The sequence below is a fragment of the Phascolarctos cinereus genome, unplaced genomic scaffold (assembly GCF_003287225.1).
Source record: "Phascolarctos cinereus isolate Bilbo 61053 unplaced genomic scaffold, phaCin_HiC Scaffold_5;HRSCAF=322, whole genome shotgun sequence".
Lineage (NCBI taxonomy): Eukaryota > Metazoa > Chordata > Mammalia > Diprotodontia > Phascolarctidae > Phascolarctos > Phascolarctos cinereus.
The window spans coordinates 351,094,539-351,120,142 of record NW_027555958.1 but is presented as its reverse complement, the minus strand read 5'-3'; the positions used below and the strand labels follow the sequence as shown (position 1 = coordinate 351,120,142).

General features: G+C 34.0%; 1 protein-coding gene across 1 annotated transcript in view; it reads left to right on the top strand.

Annotated features, from left to right (window-relative positions):
* Positions 1-25,604, top strand: part of AHCTF1 (AT-hook containing transcription factor 1) — a 118,765-nt gene that overhangs the window by 90,671 nt on the left and 2,490 nt on the right. The window contains 9 exon segments of the mRNA XM_020982117.2: positions 288-480; positions 2,487-2,690; positions 6,025-6,448; positions 7,491-7,620; positions 11,234-11,337; positions 12,758-12,969; positions 14,873-16,670; positions 19,718-19,851; positions 20,124-20,215. Coding sequence (XP_020837776.1) covers positions 288-480; positions 2,487-2,690; positions 6,025-6,448; positions 7,491-7,620; positions 11,234-11,337; positions 12,758-12,969; positions 14,873-16,670; positions 19,718-19,851; positions 20,124-20,215 — 3,291 coding nt within the window.

Below are 25,604 nucleotides of genomic sequence, written 5' to 3'. Positions count from 1 at the left end.
AGACTGAATATGAAGAAAATAGATAGTTATGTAATGATACAAAGTGGAAAAGGCTGAGCTAGAACAGAGTATATATTACTGCATTCCGTGTACAAGATAAGCTGAATAAGAATGAATGGACTGAGAATGGTGATGGGAATTTGGAAGAAGTGACTAGCGTTATGGCATTTCATATATCAAAATCACATTTATTTAAATATAATTTAAACGGTTGTATTAGTGTTTTATAATTTTTTAACAAATTATTAAACTAAATTTTTGTTTTATACCTCTCTTTATTTGTATAGACTATTGGATTTGGTTGTTCGTCCTATTCCTCAGCCCTCTCCTAATTTGGAATATAATCAGCTCAGTCCAGCAAGAGCTATGATATACATAACATCTAATTCATTGCCATCAACATCAGAGCTAACAAGGTTATCTGAGAACATTACAAGAGCATCTGAATTAAATTTGCTTGAAACCCCTCTTGTGGTGAAGGTGAGTAGAAATACTACACTTTTAACTCTGCATCTTGAAGGCCCAAGGAAAGAAAAGTAAAGAATCTTGCTTCCTAGCTGCTAAATATTCATGATTGTGAATATTTAAAAATTCCATTATTGGTTCATTCAAATATTTCTTAAGCTCAGGTGTACAAAGCTCTGTTGGGTTTGAGGAATCTGGAGATGCTAAACTGAAAAATGACCCTGCTTTCCAGGAGCTAGGTTTTTCAGACCTAGTCTGGGGAGAGAGACACCTCTAAATTACTGTAATGTGAATTAGAATACAGGCATAAAAGAAGAGATTTTGGGAGGGAGGGATACTTATCTCTCTTGAGTGGTCCTGAGCCACTTCTCTGTGGAAGGAAAGATTTTTACATCCCAGTGGTATAGGAATTCCATTTTTATGCAAATGTATGGAGAAACAGATAAGATCCAATGACTGTTGATAAGAGAGTAGTCTAGTGTAGAATATATGAGGGGAGAGTGGATTCCTGGCCATGTTCCAGATATTTAAAGTTGCTAGGTAAATGAACAATCAGCAGGTATTAAGTATATGCTGGCCATTGGGCTTAGGCAGAGGTACAAATGTGAAGGAATAAGTCGTGGTTGAGAGAAACTTAACATTCTAATGAAGAAGACAAGAAATACATATACAAACAGAGCATAAATATAAAATGAATATATACCAAGTAGTTAAGTTAAAGTAATATAGCACTTGTATTTGATAGAATCAGGAAAAGAATTTTGCAGAAGATATTGCTTGATCTGTGTCTTAAGATGAGGGACTTTAATGAAGTAAAGGTAAGGAAGGAGTGCAGTATAGGTGTTTGGAATGGACAGGGCAAAGACACTGGAAAAGAAGGAAGACTAATTTGGTTGTACCACAAAGTACAGGAGGGGAAATAATGTAAGACTGGAAAGATCAGTTTGGACCAGGTTGTGTAGGCTTTAAAAACCGAAAAGAAGAGATTATATTTTAACCCTAAAGGCAATAAATAGGAAGCAGCTGGAGTTTGAGTGACGGAGTCAGTCACATGGTCAGATCCTATGGAAAATGATTTTGGTGTGTTTAAAGTGATCTGGAGTGGGGAATAACTAGAGACAGGGTGACCTATCCAATAAGGGGCAATAGTAGAAATCTAGGCAAGGGGTGATGAAAGCCTGTGTGAAAGTGGTAGTTGTGTGAGTAGAGAGAAGGGCTCGCATTCAAGAGATGTGGTAGAGGTTCAAATGGCAAAGTTTGGCAACTGTTTGGATATGTAGGCTGAGGAAGAGTGAGAAGAGTCACAATATGAATCTAGGAGACTAGAAATATGGTAGTACTTTCATCAAACTTTGGGAGTTTGGAAGAGCAATTAGATTGATCTACATCTAGACTAATCTCTAAAATTATGGTACCAACAGTTAATAACCGTTAAGTGCCAACTCTATGCCAGTCTCTGTGTTAGGCCACTCTGGATACAAGTACAAAATCTGTTACGTACAGAATATTTTTATAAAATTGTCCCTCCAATTTTTCAAAAATATGTCTCATTTTTAAAGGAAATGATTCTTCCTTTTACTTTGAACTTTTATATGATGTCTAAAAATCACTGATGGCTTCTTGCCCTGCTGAATTCTAGAACAGTGATTTTGGTTTATCCCTGTCTGAAATGAATAAGCATTGGTGTACCAAAATGGGCACTGAAATCATAGGAAAATTTGAGTTGAAATTTTATCTAAAACATTTGTTAGTGTTGTCATTCATTTCAGTAGTATCTGACTGTTTGTGATCTCATTTGAGGTTATTGTAGCAAAGATTCTGGACAGGTTTGTATTAACAACATCAATAATACTAAGATACTTAAAAGGTAACACAATTTGTTATCTTCAGAAATATTCTAGAATTCTAAAATTTTTTGATTGATTTTTTTTTATTGAAATGTGTGTTTCAACATGTATTTATGGAAATCAGTTTTTTAAATGGGCTTTAACAGTAAAATTCCATTGATTTCTTTTTTATAGAGAGCTAAAGCTTTGGCCACATCTATTTCTGCTGCTGGATTTCCTGAGTTTACTCCTCATTCCATCCTAAGGTCTAGTCTTCGCACAACACCTTTAGCATCTCCTTCTGGGTCACCTGGAAGATCTGTTACCCCTCCCCCGCGCGCAAAAGAAACTAGGATCTCTTTCATGGAAGAAGATGCAACTACAAAATGGAATGCTGGAGTAAGTTTGGTGGTGATTATAGTTTATGTTTATTTGTAATAAATAAAATAAAGCAAAATATTATTGTGACTTTATAGATGAAGAAACTGATGCTCAGAAAAGTTAACGGATTATCTTAATATTGTAGCTTAAATCTGCAAAAGCTAGGTGAGACTAGAACCATATTCATTGTTCTTTCCACTACACCATGCTGACTGGAATGAAAAATGTAAATATGATTATTTGGCTACCTTTTTTTACTAACCTGTAATGTTATATTCATAGTATAAGTGCCTCCAGCTTAGTTGCCTGATTAAAATAATGACTTCCTTTCCCCAGTTATTTTATTTTATTTTTTAACAATAATGACTAAGAGGAAAATAAGAGTTAAATTAACTTTGTCACAAGACAAAAATTTGCTTTTCAGTAGTACCAGACTGTAGATACTGTATGTCTATAAACTAAAGGTTACCTTTTTATATAAGTATATATAACAAAATAAGTTTACTTTGGAATTCCAGGCACACTCAAAATAATTTCTTTTTCTTCACTTATTGCTATTGCTTGTGTTTCTAGTACAATATTGAATAATATTAGTGTTAATGGGCATCTTTGTTTCACTTCTGATCTTGTTGGGAAGGCTTCTCACTTATCGCTTATTACAGATATGCTTGCTGATGGTTTTAGGTAGATGCTTATCATTTTAAGGAAAAATACATTTATACCTGTGCTTTTGAGTGTTTTTAATAGGAATGAGTATTGTATTCGGTCAGAAGCCTTTTCTGCATCTGTTGCTATAAGCCATGATTTTTTTTAACTTTTATTATTGACAAAATCAATTATGTTAATGATTTTCCTTATATTGAAACAGCCTTGAATTCCTAGTGTAAATCCCACGTGGTCACAATGCATAGTGTTTTTGATTAGCTTGTCTCCTAGCTAGTATTTTATTCAGGATTTTTGCATCAATGTTAGTGAAATTGGTCTATAATTTTCTTTCTCTGTTTTTGCTCTTCCTAGCTTATCAGCACCATATTTGTTTCATAAAAGGAGTTTAGTAGGACTCCTTTTGCCTAATATTCCAAATAATTTATTTAATATTGAAATTAGTTGATCTTTATATGTTTGGTAGAATTCGCTTGCAAATCCATCTAGTCCTGATGCTTTTTTCCTTAGGAAGTTCATTTTTGACCTGTGCAGTACTCTTAGTTAATTAGGAATGGAACTTAGTTTCTCTGTGTTATGCTGCTGGGAAGAAAAGAGGAATGGTTTTGCATTTGGGCCATCTTTATATAATCAAAGAAAAGGATTGATATGAATTTCACATTAATCACATGCTTTTACATGGTAGTTTATTGAGATAGGAATTAAACTTGTGATTTGGCATAGGGAATTCCCAGCCAGATAAGAAAACTCTTTATTCCAAATCTGGTCACATCTTCCCTGCTACTTCTTAGAGAGTTGCCTAAAGCACTTGAGAGGCTAAGTAAACCCCCAAGGACACACAGTCAGAATGTGTCAGAGTCTAGCTTTCTCTGTCATTAAACTACCTCTCAATAAAACTGCCTCTCAATAGTAGTTGTTTTTTTAAGTAACTTTTATTAATGTCAGTGTTGGTGTTCCTTCTCTCCCCACTCCTCTCAGAGCTATCCCATGTAACAAATATTTTATTTTAAAAAACATTTTATAAATAATATTTTGTCATTGTTGTTGTTGTTTTGCTAGGCAGTGGGACTAAAGGTGACTTGCCCAGGGTCACACAGCTAGTAAGTGTCAGGTGTCTGAGGCCAGATTTGAACTCAGATTTTACTGACTCCAGGGCCGGTGCTGTATCCACTGTACCACTTAGCTGCCCCTATAAATAATATTTAAAAAAAAACATAACCAACCAATACATTAAAAAGTCTGAAAATACATGCAATAGACCACACTCATGGACCTCCTCACCTTTGTGGTGGTTCGGAGTGTCTTCTTCTATCTCTTCTTTTGAGCAATACTTGTTCTTTAAAATTTTGCAACATCCACTTTTTGTGTCATTCCAACTATTATTGTAGTCGTTGTTTGTATTATTTTATTGGCTCTGTTTGCTTCACTCTGCATCAGTTCATGTAGATTTTCCAACCTCTGCATATTCATCATGTTTGTTATTCCTTACAGCACAGTAATATTGCATTACATTTTTGTACCACAGTTTGTTAGCCATTCCCCATGCACTTTGTTTCCACTTCTTTGCTGTCATAAAAGGTGCTGCTGTAAATAGATATACATGGGAACCTTCTTACCAATGACCTCCTTGTGGTACAAACCTAGTGCTGGAATCTCTGGATCTAAAAGTTGTGGACATTTTAGTTTACTTTATTTTCATAATTCCAAGTGATATCCACAGCTGGTTCACAACCAGCAGTACACTAGTGTTCCTGTTTTCCCACAATACCTCCAACATTGACTGTCTCCATCTTTTGTCTTTTCTCCCAGTTTGTAGGGTTTGGGGGTTGTTTTAATTTTAATGTCCCTTATTAATGACCCAGAGCTCTGTGGCAATTAATAGCTTGCAATTTTTTTGAGAATTGTTTATTCATAGCCTTTGATTTACTGGAGAAAGGATTTTGGTTTTCTCACTTCTCTCTTTTCTCTCTTATTGATATTATCATGGATACAAATGCTTATTCTCATGCAACAACTTCTCTTCTTATCCTTGACACATTAATTTTGATTGTGCAGAAATTATTCTGGGTCTTGTAGAATATGGTATTAAAAAGTACCTATTAACACTCTTAAATTTTCCCCAACCCCCCTTCTCAAAAAACAGCAGCAGCCACTAGAAATAGAGTTCCTTGTGTGCTACTGTGTGTCACCTGGCTTTATACCCAGGAAATTAATTCGTTTACCTTGATATTGTAGAATAAATAATTCTCCCCACAACTATTTCAGTGGCTATCTTTTTAAATTATAGGCCTATTATTTCTAACCTCTTCAATAGTAGTTTTCCATTGTAGTGTGATTTGAAGAATACTATAAAGCCTACCTGTCCAAAAACATCTCACTTTTTGGAAGATTCAAATTTTAAAATTACTCTTTTGGGTTTATAAGTCACTACTTCTTTGGAAGTCCCTAAATGCACGTGCAGCTATATTCCTTGGCAGAAGAGATTCAAAGCAGGTAGATTTTGAGAAGGCAGAAAGATAGGAACAATACTATGTGTGGCCTGTTGACTGAAAAAGGCTGACTTGGGGGAAGCACTATACTACAGGAATCCAAGTAACAATAACCATCAAACAATTTTATCTAGTATTGAGCCTGATGATTTTTACTTAAAAATTTAACTCCTTTTAAAACTTTTTTTTAAATTTAAAAGGTTACCGAAGACAATAAAGCAAAATTATTTGTACCCTCACCTTTGCATAAATGTGGAGTTCATTCAGAGAATGTGTGGCTGAAGAGCAAAAATAAGACTTCATCTTTGGTCCCTAGTGGCCAAAAAGAGGAACATGAAGAGGCAGTTGAATTAACACAGAATTCACCTATGGAGAACACAAAGAAATTAGAAGTGACTAAAGAGAATAGCAATATTCTTACCAAGTCAGCCCGGACCACCTTGGAGTATGAGGCTGCTCCATTGCCAGATGACATTGAAGATGAAGATGATATTATTTTCATTTTTTCCAAGCCAGCAAACATTTCAGCTGACTTAACTGGTGACTTAGAAGTGCAAAAGAAGGAGGATGACAAAGAAGGTACTGGGCCAGAAGTAATATCTTCAGAGACAGAAGAGCAAAGTGGTATGTTTTTGAGTAGTTTTTCTAATTTAGTGTATGATTATTGTAATTATTGTATGATATTGATTACTTAATTTATAGAACAGAATTTTTAATCTTTTAACTTCTCTACATAATATAGAAATCATGAAGTGCCTACTCATTAAACTTAAGTTCTAAAGAAGGCATTATCAATCAAATATAAAAATATTAATGAATTTGGGAACTTTTTTTAATCTTTCAGTTTCTAAAGAATTTGAGCAAGATTTGTAATTTGTTGATAGATGTAACCACAGTACCTTGCATATAATACGACATGATATTTATTAGATCTCACAGTACTAACAAGCCTGATTAATATGACTTCTTAGCCTTACAAGTAGATTAAAAGCAGCAAAGTAGAAATGAAGAAGGAGCTGTTGGAAACAACAAGAAATAACAGCTCTGTTTTATTACTCTGAAGCAGAGGAAAAGATAGAAAAACAATGAAAAGGCAAAGGCTATTTAATTTGAAGGGTCAGTCCTCCATACCTTATTATAGTTCTGATTATAGCGAATCATTGGAAAGATTAAAATTAGTGTTCATTTTATTTTTTAAATTAGGCAGTAAAATATAATATTTTAGAAAGACTATCCTTTTGTTAAAAGAAAAAGGACCTTTAAATTTAGGTGGTTTTCATTGTCTAGAAGATGATATCAGACAACTGAGCTAATGGGAGGTATTGTTATAATAAGATAATAAAATTATTTTCTTTTTCAATTTAATAAAATCACAGAAAGTTATTGCTGGGAAATGATCTTTCCTATCATGTAGCTTATTAATTGGTTCATCTAACAAATGAGGAAACTGAAGTAAAAAAGATTAAATGATTTTCCCAAAGCTTTCAACTTTCTAGTATCAGAAGTAGGACTGTAACCAAAGCTTCCTAATTTCATATTCATGTCTTCATAGCTGTGTGACTATATCTTATTGTCTTCCAAAAGAAAATAAGATTTAAACTTTAAAAATTTTTAGTATAAATAATTTGGGGGAGATTGGTAACTCTTAGCCATTTGTAACTTACAGGTGTTTTGAAAGAGGATGAAAACAAAATGGAAATGGCCTCAGTTTCAATATCTGGAATTTCAGAATTAAATCACCCAAGCTCCATTCACGTTTCTGAACCTTCACCTTGTGCCTTATCAGACCATGAAAGGTAAGTTTTTTGGAGGACAATGAAAGTCTTCAAAAACAAGCCACTAAAAAATTTAAAAAGATATTTTTTGTTCCATTTCACTTTATTTAGATCTTTGAAGTTTTCATTTTGATAGTAGTAAGTTTTCTCTTAATGATGAGAATTGATATAATTACTTAGTTGGAAAAAAGTTTTCTTCCCAAAAAAGTCCATAATTTTTAGTCTCTTCATTTCTTATATCTCCTCTGACACTGAGAAGGACTCTGATTCAGTACTGCCCACGTATAATTTAGGATAGAAGGTAGATTCAAATAGTGACTGGTAGGACCAAATAGTATACTAGCATAGAAGCCATGATCAGCTTTGTACTACATGCACAAGATCTAGCTCTGCTATTACTGCTAGTATTCATCCCCAGACTGGACACTGTTATCATTTGATTTTGTTCAGAAAGTTCATATAGGTCCCATTATAGCATGGTGTATAGTATATGGTACAGTACAAAGATGACTGACCTGATCAACAGGATTGGAATGTAAAATGAACGTTTTTAATGTGTCCTGTATCATACTAGAATTATGTTATGTAGAAGTCTTATACTTCGGTTTCTAGAGGTTGGTATAATTGGAAAGAGAGAAGATAGGGATGGCCAAAGAGAAAAATGTGACTTTATTTTCCTTTGGAAACAAGTGGGTGGTGCCTAGATCTGTCTACTCTTCCTATATCCCTATTGCCTTCTCCTTATTTCATGCACTTCTGTATCTCTGATTCCCAGTAACCCTTCAGTGGTCTAAGGTTCCAAAATTACCACCATCTTCTTTCCAATTAAAATTCTTTCACCGTCTCAACTAAATGTTGAACAGATTCTCTGATTAGAGTGGATGACCTAAGGTGTGAGTTAAATATAGGTTTATCCATCTCTAAAGAAGAGCCTATTAACTCCATTCTCTGATTGATAGGTTGTATGGAGAAGTTTTTTGCTTTTGATTTGGGTTGATGTGTTCATATATTGTTTGCCTCTTCCAGGAGCTAACTTGACCCTCTGCTCTCACTCCCTATAAATCCCTCAGGGAACAAAATGCATAGGATTTACATTCTTTTAGCATTATTGGGAGCAGGGGTTGGGAGAGGGGGGCAGTGCAAGATTCCATAGATGCTCTGTAAAAACAGGAAGGTAAAACAATATTCCTTGAAACACTAAAGTAGTAAGACTTGATTCCCCAAGGCACACGTGAAAATTATTGTACATCTTATCTATAATAATGTGTTCAATTGTGTGCTTCAGGAGTTCACAGAAGACAGATCAGTATGAATGAAGTAGCTGGGGAAGGCTTTGTGGAAGAGGTGGGACCTAAGCTGTTACTTCAAGATCAAAAATATATATTACAGTTAACAGCGCAAGATTATCAAATTGTCTTTATTGTTCGGTACTGGAATTTGTTTTTATCGTGTATTGAATTGAGTGGTTCATTAATTTAAATAAGTTTAAAATCTTTTGGATTTTTAAAATTGTGACATAGCAACTATTCATGAAGCTTAATTAGCTAATAAAAAGCTATTTTCATAGCTATCTATGACAGCATAAACAAATGCAGACCATTTTGTTAAAGATTTTTATATTTTATGAAGTTTTGTTATTGTAAAGAAATATGATTCATTTATCCGTGCTAAGGACTAGGAGTAGCTGATATAGATAGTTCTAAATAGCCTATATCCAAATCATTTATATATTGCTTTAAAATTCATTATCGTGGAAACAGAAGTGGATTAGAATCCCAGGACTTGCTATTCAAATTCCACCTCTGCCTTACAGTTTGACCTTGGGCAAGTCAGTACACCTCCCTGGGCCTAAATTTCCTCGTCTTTAAGAGGCTTAGACTAGTTGGCTTTTGATGTCCTTTTTCAGCTCTTAATCTGTGATCATCAGAGGATCTCTGCTCCCAACCTATACCTATCCTTTGTCATCTTGGTTATTACAGTAACCTCCTTGTGATAGCCTTTCATGTAATTCAGATCCATCCAGTATAGTGACAACATATTACTCTTTTTAAAATACTATGTTTATTATGTCCCTCTCCTGTCTAGACTTCTTAGATTAATATTTACAACTCTCAGCCCCTCAAACACTATACTTCCTTATCTCCCACCATTTCCCAAGGAAAAACTTCCACTCTAACCTGATCAAGCCACGTCTTTGTCCTGTGAACCATCATGCTTATTCCTATTTCTTTTAGTCTTTGGTAATAGTATTCTCTCTACCTACAATGTCCTCTAGATCTCTCCACACTTCACTCCTGTTTGTCCCAGAAATACAGCCTCCTGTTCTAATCTGGAATCCCATCTAGATACTTCTGTAGTACTTATTTTTATGTATTTTTTTTTACTTCTAATAATGTGTTTCATTGTTTATATCTGTATATGACATTGCCTTAGTAGCCATCAACACTTTTCCTTATTTCATTAATTGCATCCTAAAAATAAGACCTCATGAGGCAAAACAGTGTTGTAGGGAACAATTATAGGAACAATATTCTAAATGTAATGATATAAAAATGGACATTCATCATTTATTTATTTTTAAGTGAGTGAGTTTTCTTGATAAATGAATATTATAGTATAATGATGAGGTAAGATGATATCGGTCAGAGCAACATTCTTCATAATATGCCAGATTATACAATGCTTTATGGTTATGAGCTGTTCTAAATATATTCTCTCATTTGAGCCTTAAAACAACTCTGCAGGGCAGGTATAGTGCTGGTATTACCTCCATTTTACCGAAGTCATGAAGTTACTGAGATTCAGTGACTTATCCAGGGTTGTTAAGTGATGGAACTGGAACTCAAATTCAGCTCTTATCACTCTAAGACCACTACTGATCTTTCTGCTGTGCTATGTTTATCTCTCCTTATGTTCAGAAGATCATAGATTTAGGACTGAGTTATCAAGCTTTCATTTTAGTATTCACACAGGTATTGATAGAGCTGAATACTTCATCTAGGCCCTCATGACTACCAATCCAAAACCTTGTCCACTGTTATTTATCGACAGGGACTGTGTACTAACCTTCTCCACTCCACAGTGCCTTCTGCAAGGTTGTTAGCAAACACTTGTTGAATCTATTTGGAAATTGGCTGTGGATTTCTAGGATAGACTGAATATATAACTTATAGTTTAAATTAGAACCTTAATGTACATCAACTTTTTAGGATGTTGAGTAATGGTATTTTAAAATATTACTACGTTTTTATTACTCTAGACCTATTGGATATGTTGTTTTATTTGAAAATACAGGAACAACTCCTGATGTAACTGTAATTGGTAAGCATATAGTGAAGTGAAAGAAAAAACAAGAGTGAGTAAAAATGTTGTAGAAAGGTACTATATTCCCCCTGTAATTTATATAACATTAATTGAAATTTAGATTTTTATCTTTTGCATTCACATTTTCTTTATTTGTAAAATGAAGGTCTTGATCTCTTAAACTTTCTTTCAGCCCCTGTAACATGCTATGATTCTATTTCTTTTTTTATCATAAACATAATATACAGTCAACAAAAGCAATATAAATCCATAAACACATGTGATAAGTCGTACATTTTAACACAGTAGATCTGTGATTCTGTTTCAAAAGGGAAATCTTCACCCAGGAGCCCAAGTTGCCACTTCTGGATGAAAAACAGTTATCTGATGAAATATGTACCACCACAGTTGGAATAACACGAGCAAATGACGAATGTATGTATACCCTAAAAGTTGAGAGTCAGATGCATTCTAGTATTGTCTGGAAACACAGATTTTATTTTCTTTGAAAGGGGAAACGAGCAAAGGAGAGTGGGAAACAATGGTATCTGTGCTATATTATTTCTCTTTTCTCCCTTTCCATCCATTTTCTCTTTAGTTGCAAGATGACAGAATGAGAAGAATCTAGCACTGTTGCTAAAGGTGTGGTGGGTCATTTCTTTCTGCTTTCACAGTATTAGCCATAGCATTTGGTGGAGAATGTTTTGGCATGGTAATTATAGGCATTGCTGGAATATTAGGCACAGAAAGGAGCTGACCAGCTCATTAATTCACAGCTGGAAAAGCTACCTGGCCTGCTGATCCCAAATGACAGGTATTCCATTCTTTGTTCACCTAGTGATTTATGGCTCTACAGTTTAAAAAAAAAATAGGGGAAACTGACTTTATCCCTGTAGAGTTATGAGAGTGTTGAAATGTAACTTTAGGACAGGTGTTTAGCAAGCTGTTTAGCATGGAGTGCCAATAGCAGGACTAAGATCTGCAGTGCCTGTTGGTAGCAGAAGTTTTGGAGAAGGAAGAAATTAAGAGTAAGAAAAAGAGGTAATGGAGATGAATGATAAGGTACTACTAAAGTTTACATAAACATGGGTCAAAAGACTATAGTTTTTCTTAATATTTCCAGTTGGGTGGCTCTTCCAGCCAGAAACACCAAAAAGCTATCTAGGGCAGGAGTAGGGAACCTGTGGCCTTCTAGGTCTTTGGGTGTGGTTTTTTGACTTGAGGCCAAGTTTTACAGAAAAATCCTTCTATTAAGGGGAATTATTCTGTGAAGTTTGGATTCAGTCAAAGGATGGCACTTGAGAACCTAGAGGGCCACATGTAGCCTTGAGGCCAAAGGTTCCCCAATGAACCTTGTGTGATATACTATTTAAATCAGGATATCCACTTGCCAAAAGTGACCTGTTGAATGAGCTTTCGGACTGATTAAGGGATAGGAATTTGAGTTCCTTAGTCCGCAGGTCATGGCATTATTTGAATCAAGAAGGAAACGTATTGTATTTTAGTCAGAAGTGGTAGCTGGAAAAAAATGCAGAATATGTTTCAGCTTATGTGTTTTCTTTAAGTAGAAATGAAATGTGGGCAATCAAAACAATTGTAAGGTATTCCAGTCTTGTCAGTGATAGAAAATAGGTTGATAGGTATTTTATCCATTATAGAATTCATAGTACTAGCTTGCTCTTGAGTATTATGTAAGTTTTAAAAACAAGTTGAGAACCAGTAAGATTTTCAAAATAAGTTGCAACCAGTAAATCAGAATAGGGTCTAAGTGGAGTATAATTTGTTTTCTTCTACTGGCTTTCCCCAGTTTCAAATTCATCAGATTAGTCAATTAATGGTTATCACTATCTTTCAGCTGTGATGAGTATCCTGCATGTCAATGAAAGTTCTGTGCCTGTTACTTCTGAAACTCCTACAACCGATACCTCTGAAAATAGACTTAAACAAGAAATAGCCTTAGATTTAAAGGAAGATTGTGAAATAGAGGTTGATGCACCAGAAGAAAATGCTAATTTACCAGAAGAAAAACCATCAGTTTCTGACAGTTCTGAATCTCAAGAAATTCATGTAAGAAAATGTTTCCCACATTTTGAACTATCTATATGAGGTCAGTTGGATCTGTCCAATTTTTCCATCTTAGTTTCTATAATTATTATATACCATAATGATGGAGTAAAGTATATTTTCTGTTTTTATACTGTGTAAGCCTTTTAAGTAATATATACTGATTAGAAAAATTGTACCACCATTTCCTTAAGCCTCTGATTTTATGAAAATTAAGAGGCTATCTAATAACTAAATCAGCATCTTTGAGGAAGTTAGTTTCTTGGTACACAATTAATATTTGAAGATTTTTAGACATAATCTTAAACCGATAATGGCTACTCAAAAGAGAAGGGTAAGGAATTCAGAATGAATTGTTCTTTGACCAGTCATTTAATTGAGATAAGTTTAGAAGTAATTAGGCTAATGAAAGTGATTTTCTTTTTAAACTGGATTTTTTATTCTACTAGAGAGTTAAGTAGCATTCAACCAGACATAATTGAACTTATTTACATTCACAAGTTTTTCAGGGGTTTTTTGTTTGTTTGTTTGTTGTGATTTTTAATTTAGAAACTTGTTTGTGATTTTTAGTTTTTGGAATCCTACCAGGCCATTCTTTTGTCAGTAGGCAGTAGTGACATTGATAACATGCCAGTATAAAGCATTTCAAATGAAAATCTTTTGGTTTTTGTTCTGAAAAAAACAAATGCATAATGCATTTATAATGTTTTAAAGCTCTTTTTTTTTAATGACTTGTCAATTCACTTTCTTTGTACCCTGATTAGCCACATTCATGTCACTAGCCACATTTTGCTCCTTAGCAAAAAGATAAATATCTGAATCCCCATTCCTTCAAGTTGGAATGCTAATGAAATTGTGGTGATGGCATGAATGGAAGAGAAATTTTATTTCTAAGAATTGCCCTTCTCTTAATCTAACTGAATGTTTGGGAAATGGGAAGCTGGCTGTGTTCTCAGTGGTGGGTAAAATTGTTCTACCTACTTGGTCAGGAGATCTCTGTTGTTTCTACTTCCTCCTTTTTCTCCCCTTCCCTTACCAAAAGGTAAATGCAAGGACCATTCCTTCTTCCACCAATCCCTTGCAAGAGAGGTATTCAACTTGAAAGCCTTAGGAATTTCATGGTTTATGCAGTCCCAGCCAAAGGGAAGAGGATTGAGGCTAGCCCAAGGGAGCTTATGTAGGTGAACTCTTCTTCAACCTTATGGGGATCATTCTATTTAGAAAAGTATGGATAGTTGTTAAGTCATCTGGGGGTTATTTAGAAATAATATTTTCTCTCTTCTCCACTGATATCTCACATAGTACTTTGTCCCCCTTATGTTCATATTATATGTTATAGTCCCTAGAGTATGTATATGTCTACTAGACTATGAGCTTCATGAAGGCAGGGACTATGTCTTATTTACTATTTATATTTTTTCCAGCACTTAGCATAGTACTTTGTATGGGCTTAATTAAATGTTGCATAAATGAATGAAATGAAGTACTTTGTTTCCCCCAAGGTTCTCTTCCTCCACCCTCTACCTCCTACCCCCTCAAATAGAATAATACTTTTAAGTGCTCTTTATTCTCCTCACAACTATTATTATTACAAAACTTTAGAACATAAAGCCGTTTTTCTAAAGGAGACAACCTGGCCTTTGTGCCTCAAATCTAGATACGGCTGATTGCTGAAACAGAACATTTCCTATTTAGCTATTTTGACTGAAAACTGCAAAATCCCATATTTTAAAATAATGCTTATGTGTTTTATAGGTATATCTATGTCTTATATATATATTCTCATTATCTAGTTTATGATTGAAAAGTTAGGGTAAAACTGACTCCAAAACTCTTGTTAAGTCTTTGAAATAAATTCATTTATGGAGATGTTTCTTAATAGATTTTATATTTTAATATATTTTAGGTGATTGAACATGAAAGAGTTGAAGCCTTGGCATCAGGAAAAGAGACTGGGACACTTTCATTGAATGAGTTGTATCCTTCAAGAACTCTAAAACTTCAGTATAACTTTGATACCATTGAGCAACAGTTCACTTGTGGCTTACCTGATAGCAAAGATTCTGCTGAATGTGACATGGCTGAAGTAGATGGAGAGCTTTTTGTGACTCAGAGCAACTTTACCTTGATATTGGAAGGTGAAGAAGGAGAAGTTGAAACAGGAGATTGTGCCACATCTGATGTGTCAGCTAAAACAGCTAATATTGCAGCTGAGAAGGAGAAAGATTACAGTGATGACAGTGGTAAAGGTGAACATCTTAAAGATTTGGCACCTGTCAGAATAAATGATCAAGAGTCACAAAATGTTGTGGAGACATTACCATATGTGCCAGAACCGATTAAGGTTGCTATTGCCGAAAATTTACTAGATGTCATTAAAGACACAAGGAATAAAGAATTTGCTTCAGACACAGTAGAACAAACTATCCTTGAAACCATGCCTTTAATAACTCAGAAGGTAATGCGTTCCACCAAGGCAGAGAAGGAAACAAATCTAGTAGATTTAAATGATAGTCAAGGCAGTGGCATGATACCTTCCAGAACACGAACAAGAGGACAAAGCATCAAAAATCTAAAGTCCAGATCAAAACTTGAGGAGAAGTCCTCAGACATTGCAACACCTGAAGTACTAGAGCTTTCTGCTATAAAGAGAAGCACCAGGAAAACAAAAGAAAAATCTGAGATATCTGAAAGTGCCTTTGCTGAAATTGAAGCAGCCTCTCAGAACATATCCCAGGATTCTGTCACTCCTAGAAGACGAAGGAAAAAAAATGTTAATCTGGATACATTAAAAATTGCTATTGAACAGGAATTACAAGATTCTACAACTTCACAGAGAGAGTTGAGGATGAAATCGTCTCAACTTTCTGAATCATCAAATGAAGAAACTCCCCATAGTAAAGATGTTAAGCTTCTTTCTGCTACAAGAAGAACTTTGAGAAGAACAAAAAAATCTGTAGAGGAGCCAGAGAGTAGTGAATTATTAAATGACCAGAACATTAAATTAGCAGCCAGTCCTGGCAGAAGTAGAAGGAAATTAAGAAGCACTAACATGGAACTCTCTGAAAATGTTGGTCCTAATCAAGATAGTGCATCCAGTGAAGAGAAGCACCCTATCCAACAGAGTGGGAGACGCAGAAGGAGAATGAATAACACCTCTGTATCTAGAGAACATTCTCAACATGATTTATCTGAACTGACTTCTGAAACAGAGTTTAAGACACCGGCTACACCTAGGAAACGTGGCAGACCAAGAAGAGTAAATCCATCAGAAGATCAAGAAATTCAAGAAGTTAGTACTGAGAAGAAACAGACTCCTCCTACCCTGAGAAGATCTACAAGAATCACTCCAGGTAAAACTGGCAATAATCTTGGAAACCTAACCTCAGAAAACAACCGTTTATTACCAGATGGAGGACTGACTACAACATTGAGTTCTAAGAGGAAGTTGACAAAAGTGACTGAAAATCAAAGGAGAAAAAATAAACTTCCTTCCGTATCAGAAGGAAGCACAGATGAAGAAATAACCCTCAAGGACTCCAGAAGCAAAGAAGTACTGCATGCTGATAATGGTTTGACCAATTCTTCTCGTAATACAAGGACTAGATCCAGCAAGACTATAATTTTCCCTAACTTTTCTGACCCCCAAACTGACTCTTTTTTATTTTCTTCACCTGTTTCAAAAGTTACAAGGAAGACAAGAGGTACACTTTTTTTTATTTCAGACCAAAATAAATTCCATTCAGAGTCTAAAGCTTAAAGTAGGCTTTCATGGGATTGTTTTAAGACCTAACTGTATGAAGACTAAAATGTATCATTTAAGAATGAACATACTTCTGTTCTCTTTAAATGGGTTTGGTTTCATTTACTTTTAGTTCTTGTGGTTTATTTCTCAGTCAAGCAGTACTGATTGAGGATTGGTTTTTTACTTTTTTTTTTTCCAAATTGCTGGGTTTTTCTATATAGTATTCTCAAATAATATATTCTAGGTAGCATTTTTGTAAATTTCTTTACTAAGGAGTTTGAATTTTTTTTTAGTTGCTTCTTTCTCCTCCTTTTTTGGCTCTTCATAAGCCAAAAGTAATGTTTTTTTCATCAAATAGTTTTGGGTATAACCAATGTGTTATTAATTTTTAATTACTAATTCTATTATTTCTTGAACTAACTACCTGCTTCAAAGCATATTTTTATCTTGAATAATTACTTTGGCCCTCATCTCACTATTCTGTTTTTCCTCTCCCTTGTCTCAAGTGGGTTATGAGCTTTGTTCATCACTTCCTTCACTTTCCTAAATAAGTTGTATAATTAGCTTTTTCCCAAAAAAACACCAATCTTAAAACTACTTTCAGCCTCTCCAGTGACAGTACACAAAAGTGTTCTTTTCTAGGCTTAAAAAGGTTTCCCTCTACCCTTCCTATCCCCTAACTAAAAACTTGAGAGGTAGTTTTACCATCTAAAAATGATTTTTTTTCTTTCAAAAATAGAGTCTCTTGTTTGCTTTCTGATCAGCTAGTATCTGGAAGTTATTGATTGTTGTAACATTGCCAGTCCTATTAAGGATACTTATTTTAAAGCAGATTAACCTTATGTATGTAATTATTTAAGTGGTATAAGTTTACTATTCAAACTCAAGTTATGGTTATGTAACTATAATAATACTTTAGCTAGTAGTAAATTTAATTCATAGTAAGGTAAAAGCACATACATGATTGGTGAGTTAAGGAACATTACTTAGGACCAGTCTAACTCTTGAAATATGAAGACAGTGTCTTAAACTCTGTCATGCGCATAATATGTTAATATATTTGTATTTTAAAAATCTCCCATTAAATTGCCCTTTAAAAAATTTGAGTTTGCTACCTTGTAAATCAAGTGAGAGGGTCAAAAAAAAGTTTCAAGTAGATTGTTTGATACTGTGGCCCCACAAAGATACAGTGTAAATTCCCATATAAATGTCAGAATGTCAGAGTTCTGTCCCATTCCAGATATAGAAGAGACCTTTCAGGTAATTAGCCAAATTTGTTCTTCCTAAAGTGTGATAGAAAGTATAATTGCTTCTGTTTAGGAGATGTTTAATGAATAAAAATTATATCAACTGTCTAGTGTTTTTATATGCATTCTGAATTACCCTAGGTAGTTATTATAAAATTTCCTTTTTTCTTCTGAGTCAGTAAATAAACTCAGATAAGTTATCCATTGGTTAATGAGTTTCTAGTTAAGGCAAAGCCACATTAAAGAGATAACAAATGTTAAAGGTATTTAATCAAACTCGGCACAAATGTGAAGCTAATTTCTAATGCGAAAAGAAAAAAATAATAACATTTATTCCAGGGAGAATCTCATCTTTTTGTGATTTCTAAAGTGAAGTACCTGTTTTGAGTTAACATAAAATAATAGGGAGAGGAGTTGTTATACAGAGAACCTTAGAAGAAAGAAGTAAATGTAAGAGCTTTATGTAAAATCAAGACGTCTATTTATTTACATTCTTAAAACATTAATTTTGTTAATAAAAGCCTCTGTTATGGCATATAAGTTTTGTGTGTCAATTTTAATAAATGTCCAGTTTTAATTGTCATGAGTACTAGATTAGTAAAAGTAAGAAAATTTGGCCTTCTAAGTCCTGGCTTTGTCATTTTACTAGTGCTTTTTTAAGGATCTTAGTATTTTAGAAGCAAAATTAATTTGTGGGGGAGGGGGAGGTCAAAACTTAAATATGTAAAAAATCACCTCTCAGGGTTCGCAAAATGATCTCGATGTATATTTAAGAATTTTCTTTCACAGGTTTATAAATGAACATCCTTCTGAAATACTATATTAATCTCGGAGATCCCTTTCATGAATAGAAAGGAAAAGGCTACAGATCAGATTCTGCAATAACAATGTCTGTATATAGGTACAAAAGAGATCTGGTTCTCAGTTATTCCATTTTGATTTCTCCATGATAAACCTTGATTTTAGCTTCTTTGAGACACATTCATATCTTTTGCTTACTTAGCCCCTTTGTTGATATCATTATCATTTCTGCTTGTCTTTTAACTGAATTCCAATGTAAAGTCCAGAATAGCTACAAAAGTTTCAAAAGTTTTTAACTTTATGCTAAAATACTGATTGAGTCTCATCCCCAGGAAGGCATGAATCAGATAATAATAACATGGACGAGTAAGATAGTATGGCAGTACATTTGAGCCCAAACACTGAATAGAGAAGAGTAAAATAACAGAATAGAAAACTTATATAACTTTCTAGCTACTCTTTTGAAATCTTCACAGAATGACATTATTCTGGTTGAAACATTATAAACTCCCAGTCACCTGGGTTAAGTCGAATTGACTTGAGAAAGGGTCTTATGGATTTAGGAAAAAAGTCCTTGGAAATCCTTTAGTCCAACCCTTCTTTTTACAGATAAAGTAACTGAGGCCCAGAAAGCTCAGGGGACTTGTCTCAGGTCATACAGGTGATAATTAGTAGTATAACTGGGGTTTTTAAACCCAGGTTCTATGACTCCATATCCAGTGCTCTCTCCACTATCACATTGCCTCTTGGAATTATTACTAATGCTGCTCCCCTCTGGCCAACACAACTTATTACAATGATTAAAAATGTAATACACTTTTGGGTAAATGCTAGCTTCAGGTATAGATGGAGATGCTTTTGCGGCTTTATAACATATACCATTTGCTCTGAACTTTATTTTTCTATTCATGGATTTTTGCACTTAAATTTAATTATGTATTTGTGATTTTTTTTTAAGCTCAAAAAATAGAAACCACTGTACAGTTGAAGGGCCTAGTTTCAGATTTGTCCTCTCAATTTGTCTTCTCACCCCCTACTTTGAGGACCACACGAAAACAGGCATCTGAACTTTCACAGATTGTAAAAGAACTGGTAAGGATTATGTTGTTGCTGGTTTTAATCTCTCAAAATACCCTTTTTTTTCCTTGAGGCATGTCTCTAATGCCAGTTTAAGTGGCAGTCACATGTATATTAACATAAAGCTGCCTCAGTTTTTAGTTGAAAATTCTGGCCCTTTATGCCAAATATCCTGGCAGTTACTAACAGCTGTGAATGTGATGATATTAGAAGTAATTCTCTATTGGTTTCTCTGTCAGTTTTCACATTGTATTTAATGTACTTAAAATTTTTTTTTTAATCCAAAGGAATTGCCAGTTGAAAATGACCCAAAATCAGTAGAAACTTCGGAAAAGCAAAAAGCAAAACGAATCAGGACAACAAAAACAAAAGCAAGCAAGTATGGAAAACTTTTCAACAATATAACATCTGTTTTCATTCAATATTAGACTGGAATAAGAACTGAAACTTTTTAATTAGTTTTGGGGAACTCAGAATTTTTTGTCATTGATAAACTGTACTTACATGAATTCCTGAAAGCAGTCTTTTATTATGTCATAATTATATACTCTAAAAGTGTATAAAATAACAATTCTGCTATTTTAGGTGAACAAGCAACTCTTTCATTTTTATCTTTGAATCTCCAGAACCTAGCAGTGCCTAGTGCATAGCAAGTGCTTTGCTTGTTGATGGTTTGATTAATTTAAAAGGGCTTATTATTATTATTATTATTATTATTATATAACATTATATTATTAGCATATTGCTAATAGTGCAGGAGGTGAGAAAGTTAGCTATCATATCCGTCCCCTGGCCATAAATCTTAGATTTTTCCAAGCTAAAAAAATCCTCATCTGATCTTCATGTAACATAGTTTTGAGACTTCACTATTCTGGTTTTCCTGCTATAATTTTCAATGTCTCTTAAAATTTTTTCTCCACAGAACAAAACATTCCAGAAATTGTATAATCCAAGAAAAGTATAGCAGGACTTATTTTGTTTTGGGCACTGTGCATATAGTACATAATTTAAGACATTAGCTTATTTAATAAGCTTATCACTAACTGACATTGAACTTTCAGCCTGATTTTTCTTTTTTTTTTTAAACATGAACCATCATTGAGCCATATCTCCTTTATCCTGTATTTATACAGCTGATTTCATTAATCTTTTCGTAAGACTTTTACAACATGAACTTTTAAAATGCAAAATACAGGATAACAGTTTTTGAGCATTTGGAAGCACCTCAAATACTGGTTAAATGCTTTGTATTCTAAATGGAATAAAAAAAATAAATGTCCCCTCAAAGTTCCACTGTTTTCAAATGTCATAGAGGGAGAAAAGAGAATTTTTAAAAAATTCACTAGGAAAAATGAGAAAGGAGAGGGACTAGCCTACAGTTCATATAATTAGAGTTAATAACATCCAAAATGGAGAAATGGATGGGCAGTAGTAGGGCTTTCAAAAAACTTAACTATTTTCTGAGTCATACAAGAGACAGTTGAAAACATATGTACATTATGTGGTGTAAAAATACGTTAAACTCATCAAGAAAAATGGATAGGTACAGGAAAAGAGTATTTAATAGTGAAGGTCAATCCAGAGAAAAAGTAGTCATAAGCAAACATCACCTTTGTTTAGTGAATCAAAAAGGAAGATTTCAAGAAGAGGTAGTTGAAGAATTGGAGATCAGCATCTGGGACTGTGTTAAAAGAAGAGGTTGGGAAGGGCAGTAGGAAAATATGATGGAGGGAAATACACAGTTAACATCATAACCTTGAATGTAAATAGAATTGATTAATCTGTGAAACAGAAGGGCAGCAGAATGAATTAGAAAGCAGAATCCAGCAGTGAATTGTTAATAAGAAATCTACTTGAAACAGATTCACACAGATTTAAAATGAGGGGCCTGGAGCAGTTTTGTGCTTCAGGTAAATACAGAAAAGGACATTGTAGCAAACATGATCTCAGACAAGACAAAATTAACTGCCTTGAGAAGAGAAAAGCAGGAGAATTACATCACAGTGAAAATACCATAGATAATGAAATAGTAGAAATACTTAATATGTTGTATAGTTGTATACATGTATGTATCTATAAATGTCTACGCTTATCTATGTATATCTTTTCACAGGTGGAGATATATACATGTATAGATACAGATATCTACACACAGACACAGACGCACACACACACACACACACACACACACACGTTCACCAAATGGCATAGCATCCAGGTATTTAAAGAAGAAAATTAACCATTGATGGAGAATTTTAGACAGTGTCAGATCTCACAAAATAAATAAGTTATCTCAATAGAATTCTAGAAATATTACATAGACTAGCTCTCTAGTGATTACTCAATGAGAATAGAGAGGAATACACACACATTTCTCAACTCCTAAATTGGTACCTTTGTAAAATTGTGTATTTGGTAGGTTATAAAATCCTCCAAAAAATGCAGAAAAGAAAATAGGGGCAGCTAGGTGGCACAGTGGATAGAGTACTGGCCCTGAATTCAGGAGGATCTGAGTTCAAATTCAGCCTCAGACACATAACATTTACTAGCTGTGTGACTGGGCAAGTCACTTAACCCCATTGCCTAGCCAAAATAAATAAATTCAGGAAATCTGAAATGTTACACATTCTTTACTCACCACAATGCACTAAATGTTATAATTTAAAAAGGCCCTTTGAATAAAGGATTCAAACTTAAATGGAAACTAATCTTAAAGAATGTGGTTTAAAGACCAGATCTTAGAAACAATACATAATTTTAGCAAAGAAAATGACAGTAAAACGACATAAAACTTTGGAGATGTTACCCAAAAAAATCATTAGAGGGGGAAAAAAATCTGTAAATGTTTTCATCACTGAGAGAGAGAATAAATTGGACATGTGGCTTTAAAAAAAATTTGGAAAAGCTTGAAATAAAATCTTAACTGGATGCAAAAAATAGAGATTCTGAAAAAATCCAATATTAAAAATTGAGTAAACTATTAAAAAAAAAACTCCCAAAAAGGGAAGGGAAAGGAGGGGCAGGGAACAGGACCAAGTTGATTTATCAGTAAATTCTGTATTCAAAGAAAAAATCTATCCTAATATTTCCAAGTTGTTTGCAAAAACAGAGATATAAAACATCCTAATAATCTCCTGTGAGGCAAGTATCTTGATACAGAAGAAGAAAACAAAGAAAGAAAATACAGATTACCATCTTCAATGAATAGTGATATAAATACATTGAGCAAAATATCAACAAAAAGACTACTACATGAAACAGATTAATGTAATGACCCATTTGTATTTATTTCAGGAATGCAGGATTGTTGGTTCTATATTACAAAAGCTATACTAGACCGTCCCCCCATAACAAAAATAATAAAAATCAGTAGATACAGAAAATTTTCTTGACTAAATATAATCCTTTATATTTAAAAATCTTAATTATTCACATTCATTCAGAAACATATGTACTGACTGTTCATTAATATGGTAAATAGTATCTGCCAAGAACTAAAAGTTAACATTAACTATAATAACAGGAATCACTAGAGGCTTTCCAGGCTTAAGGTGAGGGGCAAAGTAAGGATGTCTTTTAGAACAATTATTATTTGATATACTCCTAAAATTACTAGCTACAGCAATTAAGACAAGAAAAAGAAATTGAGGGAATAAGCATAGATAGTAGAGAAACAATACTTTTTGTAGACAATGTGGTTTACTTTAGGAATGTTAGAAATTCAAATGAAATTGAGAAGAACCAAATAATAAGTAAAAAGAAAGATAAAAAATTGACAAATTATCAGGTTTTTAGTGCATTATCAATAAAACCCAACAGAAGATATAGATAAGAAAAGAAAATCATTTCAAAATAACTACAGAATCTGTAAGCTATCTAGAAGTCCAGCTATCATAACACAGAAATTATATAAATACAACTATTCTGATTTACTAATTAGAGAAATATTCATTGTTCATGTTTTCACCATGCCAGTATAATGGCTACTGTGAGGTAGTATTGCATAGTGGATATAAAATCAGTCTCAAAGTCAAGAATGCCCGGATTCTAGTCCTGCCTGGAAAAATACCAGCTTTATGACCCTGGTCTAGTTTCGTCATCCAGGAATTCCCTATGCCAGTGAAAACACAGGTCTCACTGCTGTCATTTCTGTCCCTATTCCAGATATATAGAGAATTGATTAAAATATATTAAAATGAGCTATTCTCTATTCAGATGCATAAATCTAAGCTATCAAAAGTCATCTGAAAAAATACGGCAAAGCACTAATGATAGGAATCAAATTTAAAATCACTCAGATTGACAAAGATCAGGAAAATGACATGTTAGTGATACTATGGGAGGGACACACAACTAATTCTTCACTGGTGGGGATACGAGGGGTTCCAAGTAAGAGTCGCTAAACTGTCCATACCCTTTGGCCCTCTATACAACTAGTAGACCCAAGAGGTCAAAACAAAGAGAAAAAAAAAGACAAATGCACAGAAAATATATAGTAAGTAGTATTTTTTTGTTAGCTGAAAGGATTTGGAAAAAAGTAGGAGCCCATCAATTTGGGAGTTATTCAGCCATTTTTTAGTCATGTCTGACTCTTCATGACCCAATTTGGGGTTTTCTTGGCAAAGATACTGGAGTACTTTGCCATTTCCTTCTTCGGTTCATTTTATAATTGAGGAAACAGAGGCAAACAAGGCTAAGTGACTTGCCCAAAGTCACACAGCTAGTAAGTGTCTGATGTCAGATTTAAACTCAGGTCTTCCTGACTCCAGGCCTGACATTGTGCCACCCAGCTGCCCTTGAACTGAATTTTTTTGTTGTTATTGAAAGGATTTGGAAAAAAGTAGGAGCCCATCAATTTGGGAATATATAAACATGTTTTACATAGTATGGCACAGTAATATTTTAAGAAATAATAAAAGGTGGGGCAGCTAGGTGGCGCAGTGGATAGAGCACCAGCCCTGAAGTCAGGAGGACCTGAGTTCAAATACAGCCTCAGACCAAACACTTGACACTTACTAGCTGTGTGACCCTGGGCAAGTCACTTAACCCCAATTGTCTAAAAATAATAATAATAAAAGGGATATATTCGCAGAAACCTGGGAGAACTGGTATGAACTGATGCAGGACAGAGTTAGCAGAACCAGAAGAACATAATTTCTATAACTACAACATTATAAATGAAAACTTTGAAAGACTTCAACTCTGATCAATAATGACCAGTCATGACTCCAGAACACTGATAATGAATGATGCTTCCTTACATTTGCAAGAGAAGTGTTATACTAGAGGTACAGAATAAGATGGAAGGTTTACAAGCCTGAGCAAGGAAGTAACAAGGGGGAGGGAGTTTGCAGACTATCCATAATTTTTATAAATATTCAAAGTCACTAATAATAAAAATGCAAATTAAACAGTTCTCAAGGTTTCATTTCGCACCCATCAAATTGGCAAAGATGACTAAAGCTGAACATAGTCAATGCTGATGGGCTATGGAATATTAGATTTGCTCATTAGCAGATAATTAGTGGATTTGTGAATTCATTCAGTAAGTCTCTTGTATTTTTGACCCATCAGTCGATCTACTAGAGATATATATACCCCTAAAGAAGTCAAAAACAAAAAGCATGGTCTTATTTGTGCATCAAGAAATGCATTGCAGCACTTTCTCTGTTAGCAAAAAATTGGAAATAATATTGAGTGCACGTCAACTGAGAAATTGTTGGAAAAAAACTTAATGAATATGAAATTTAGTGTGAGACTTGGCAAAT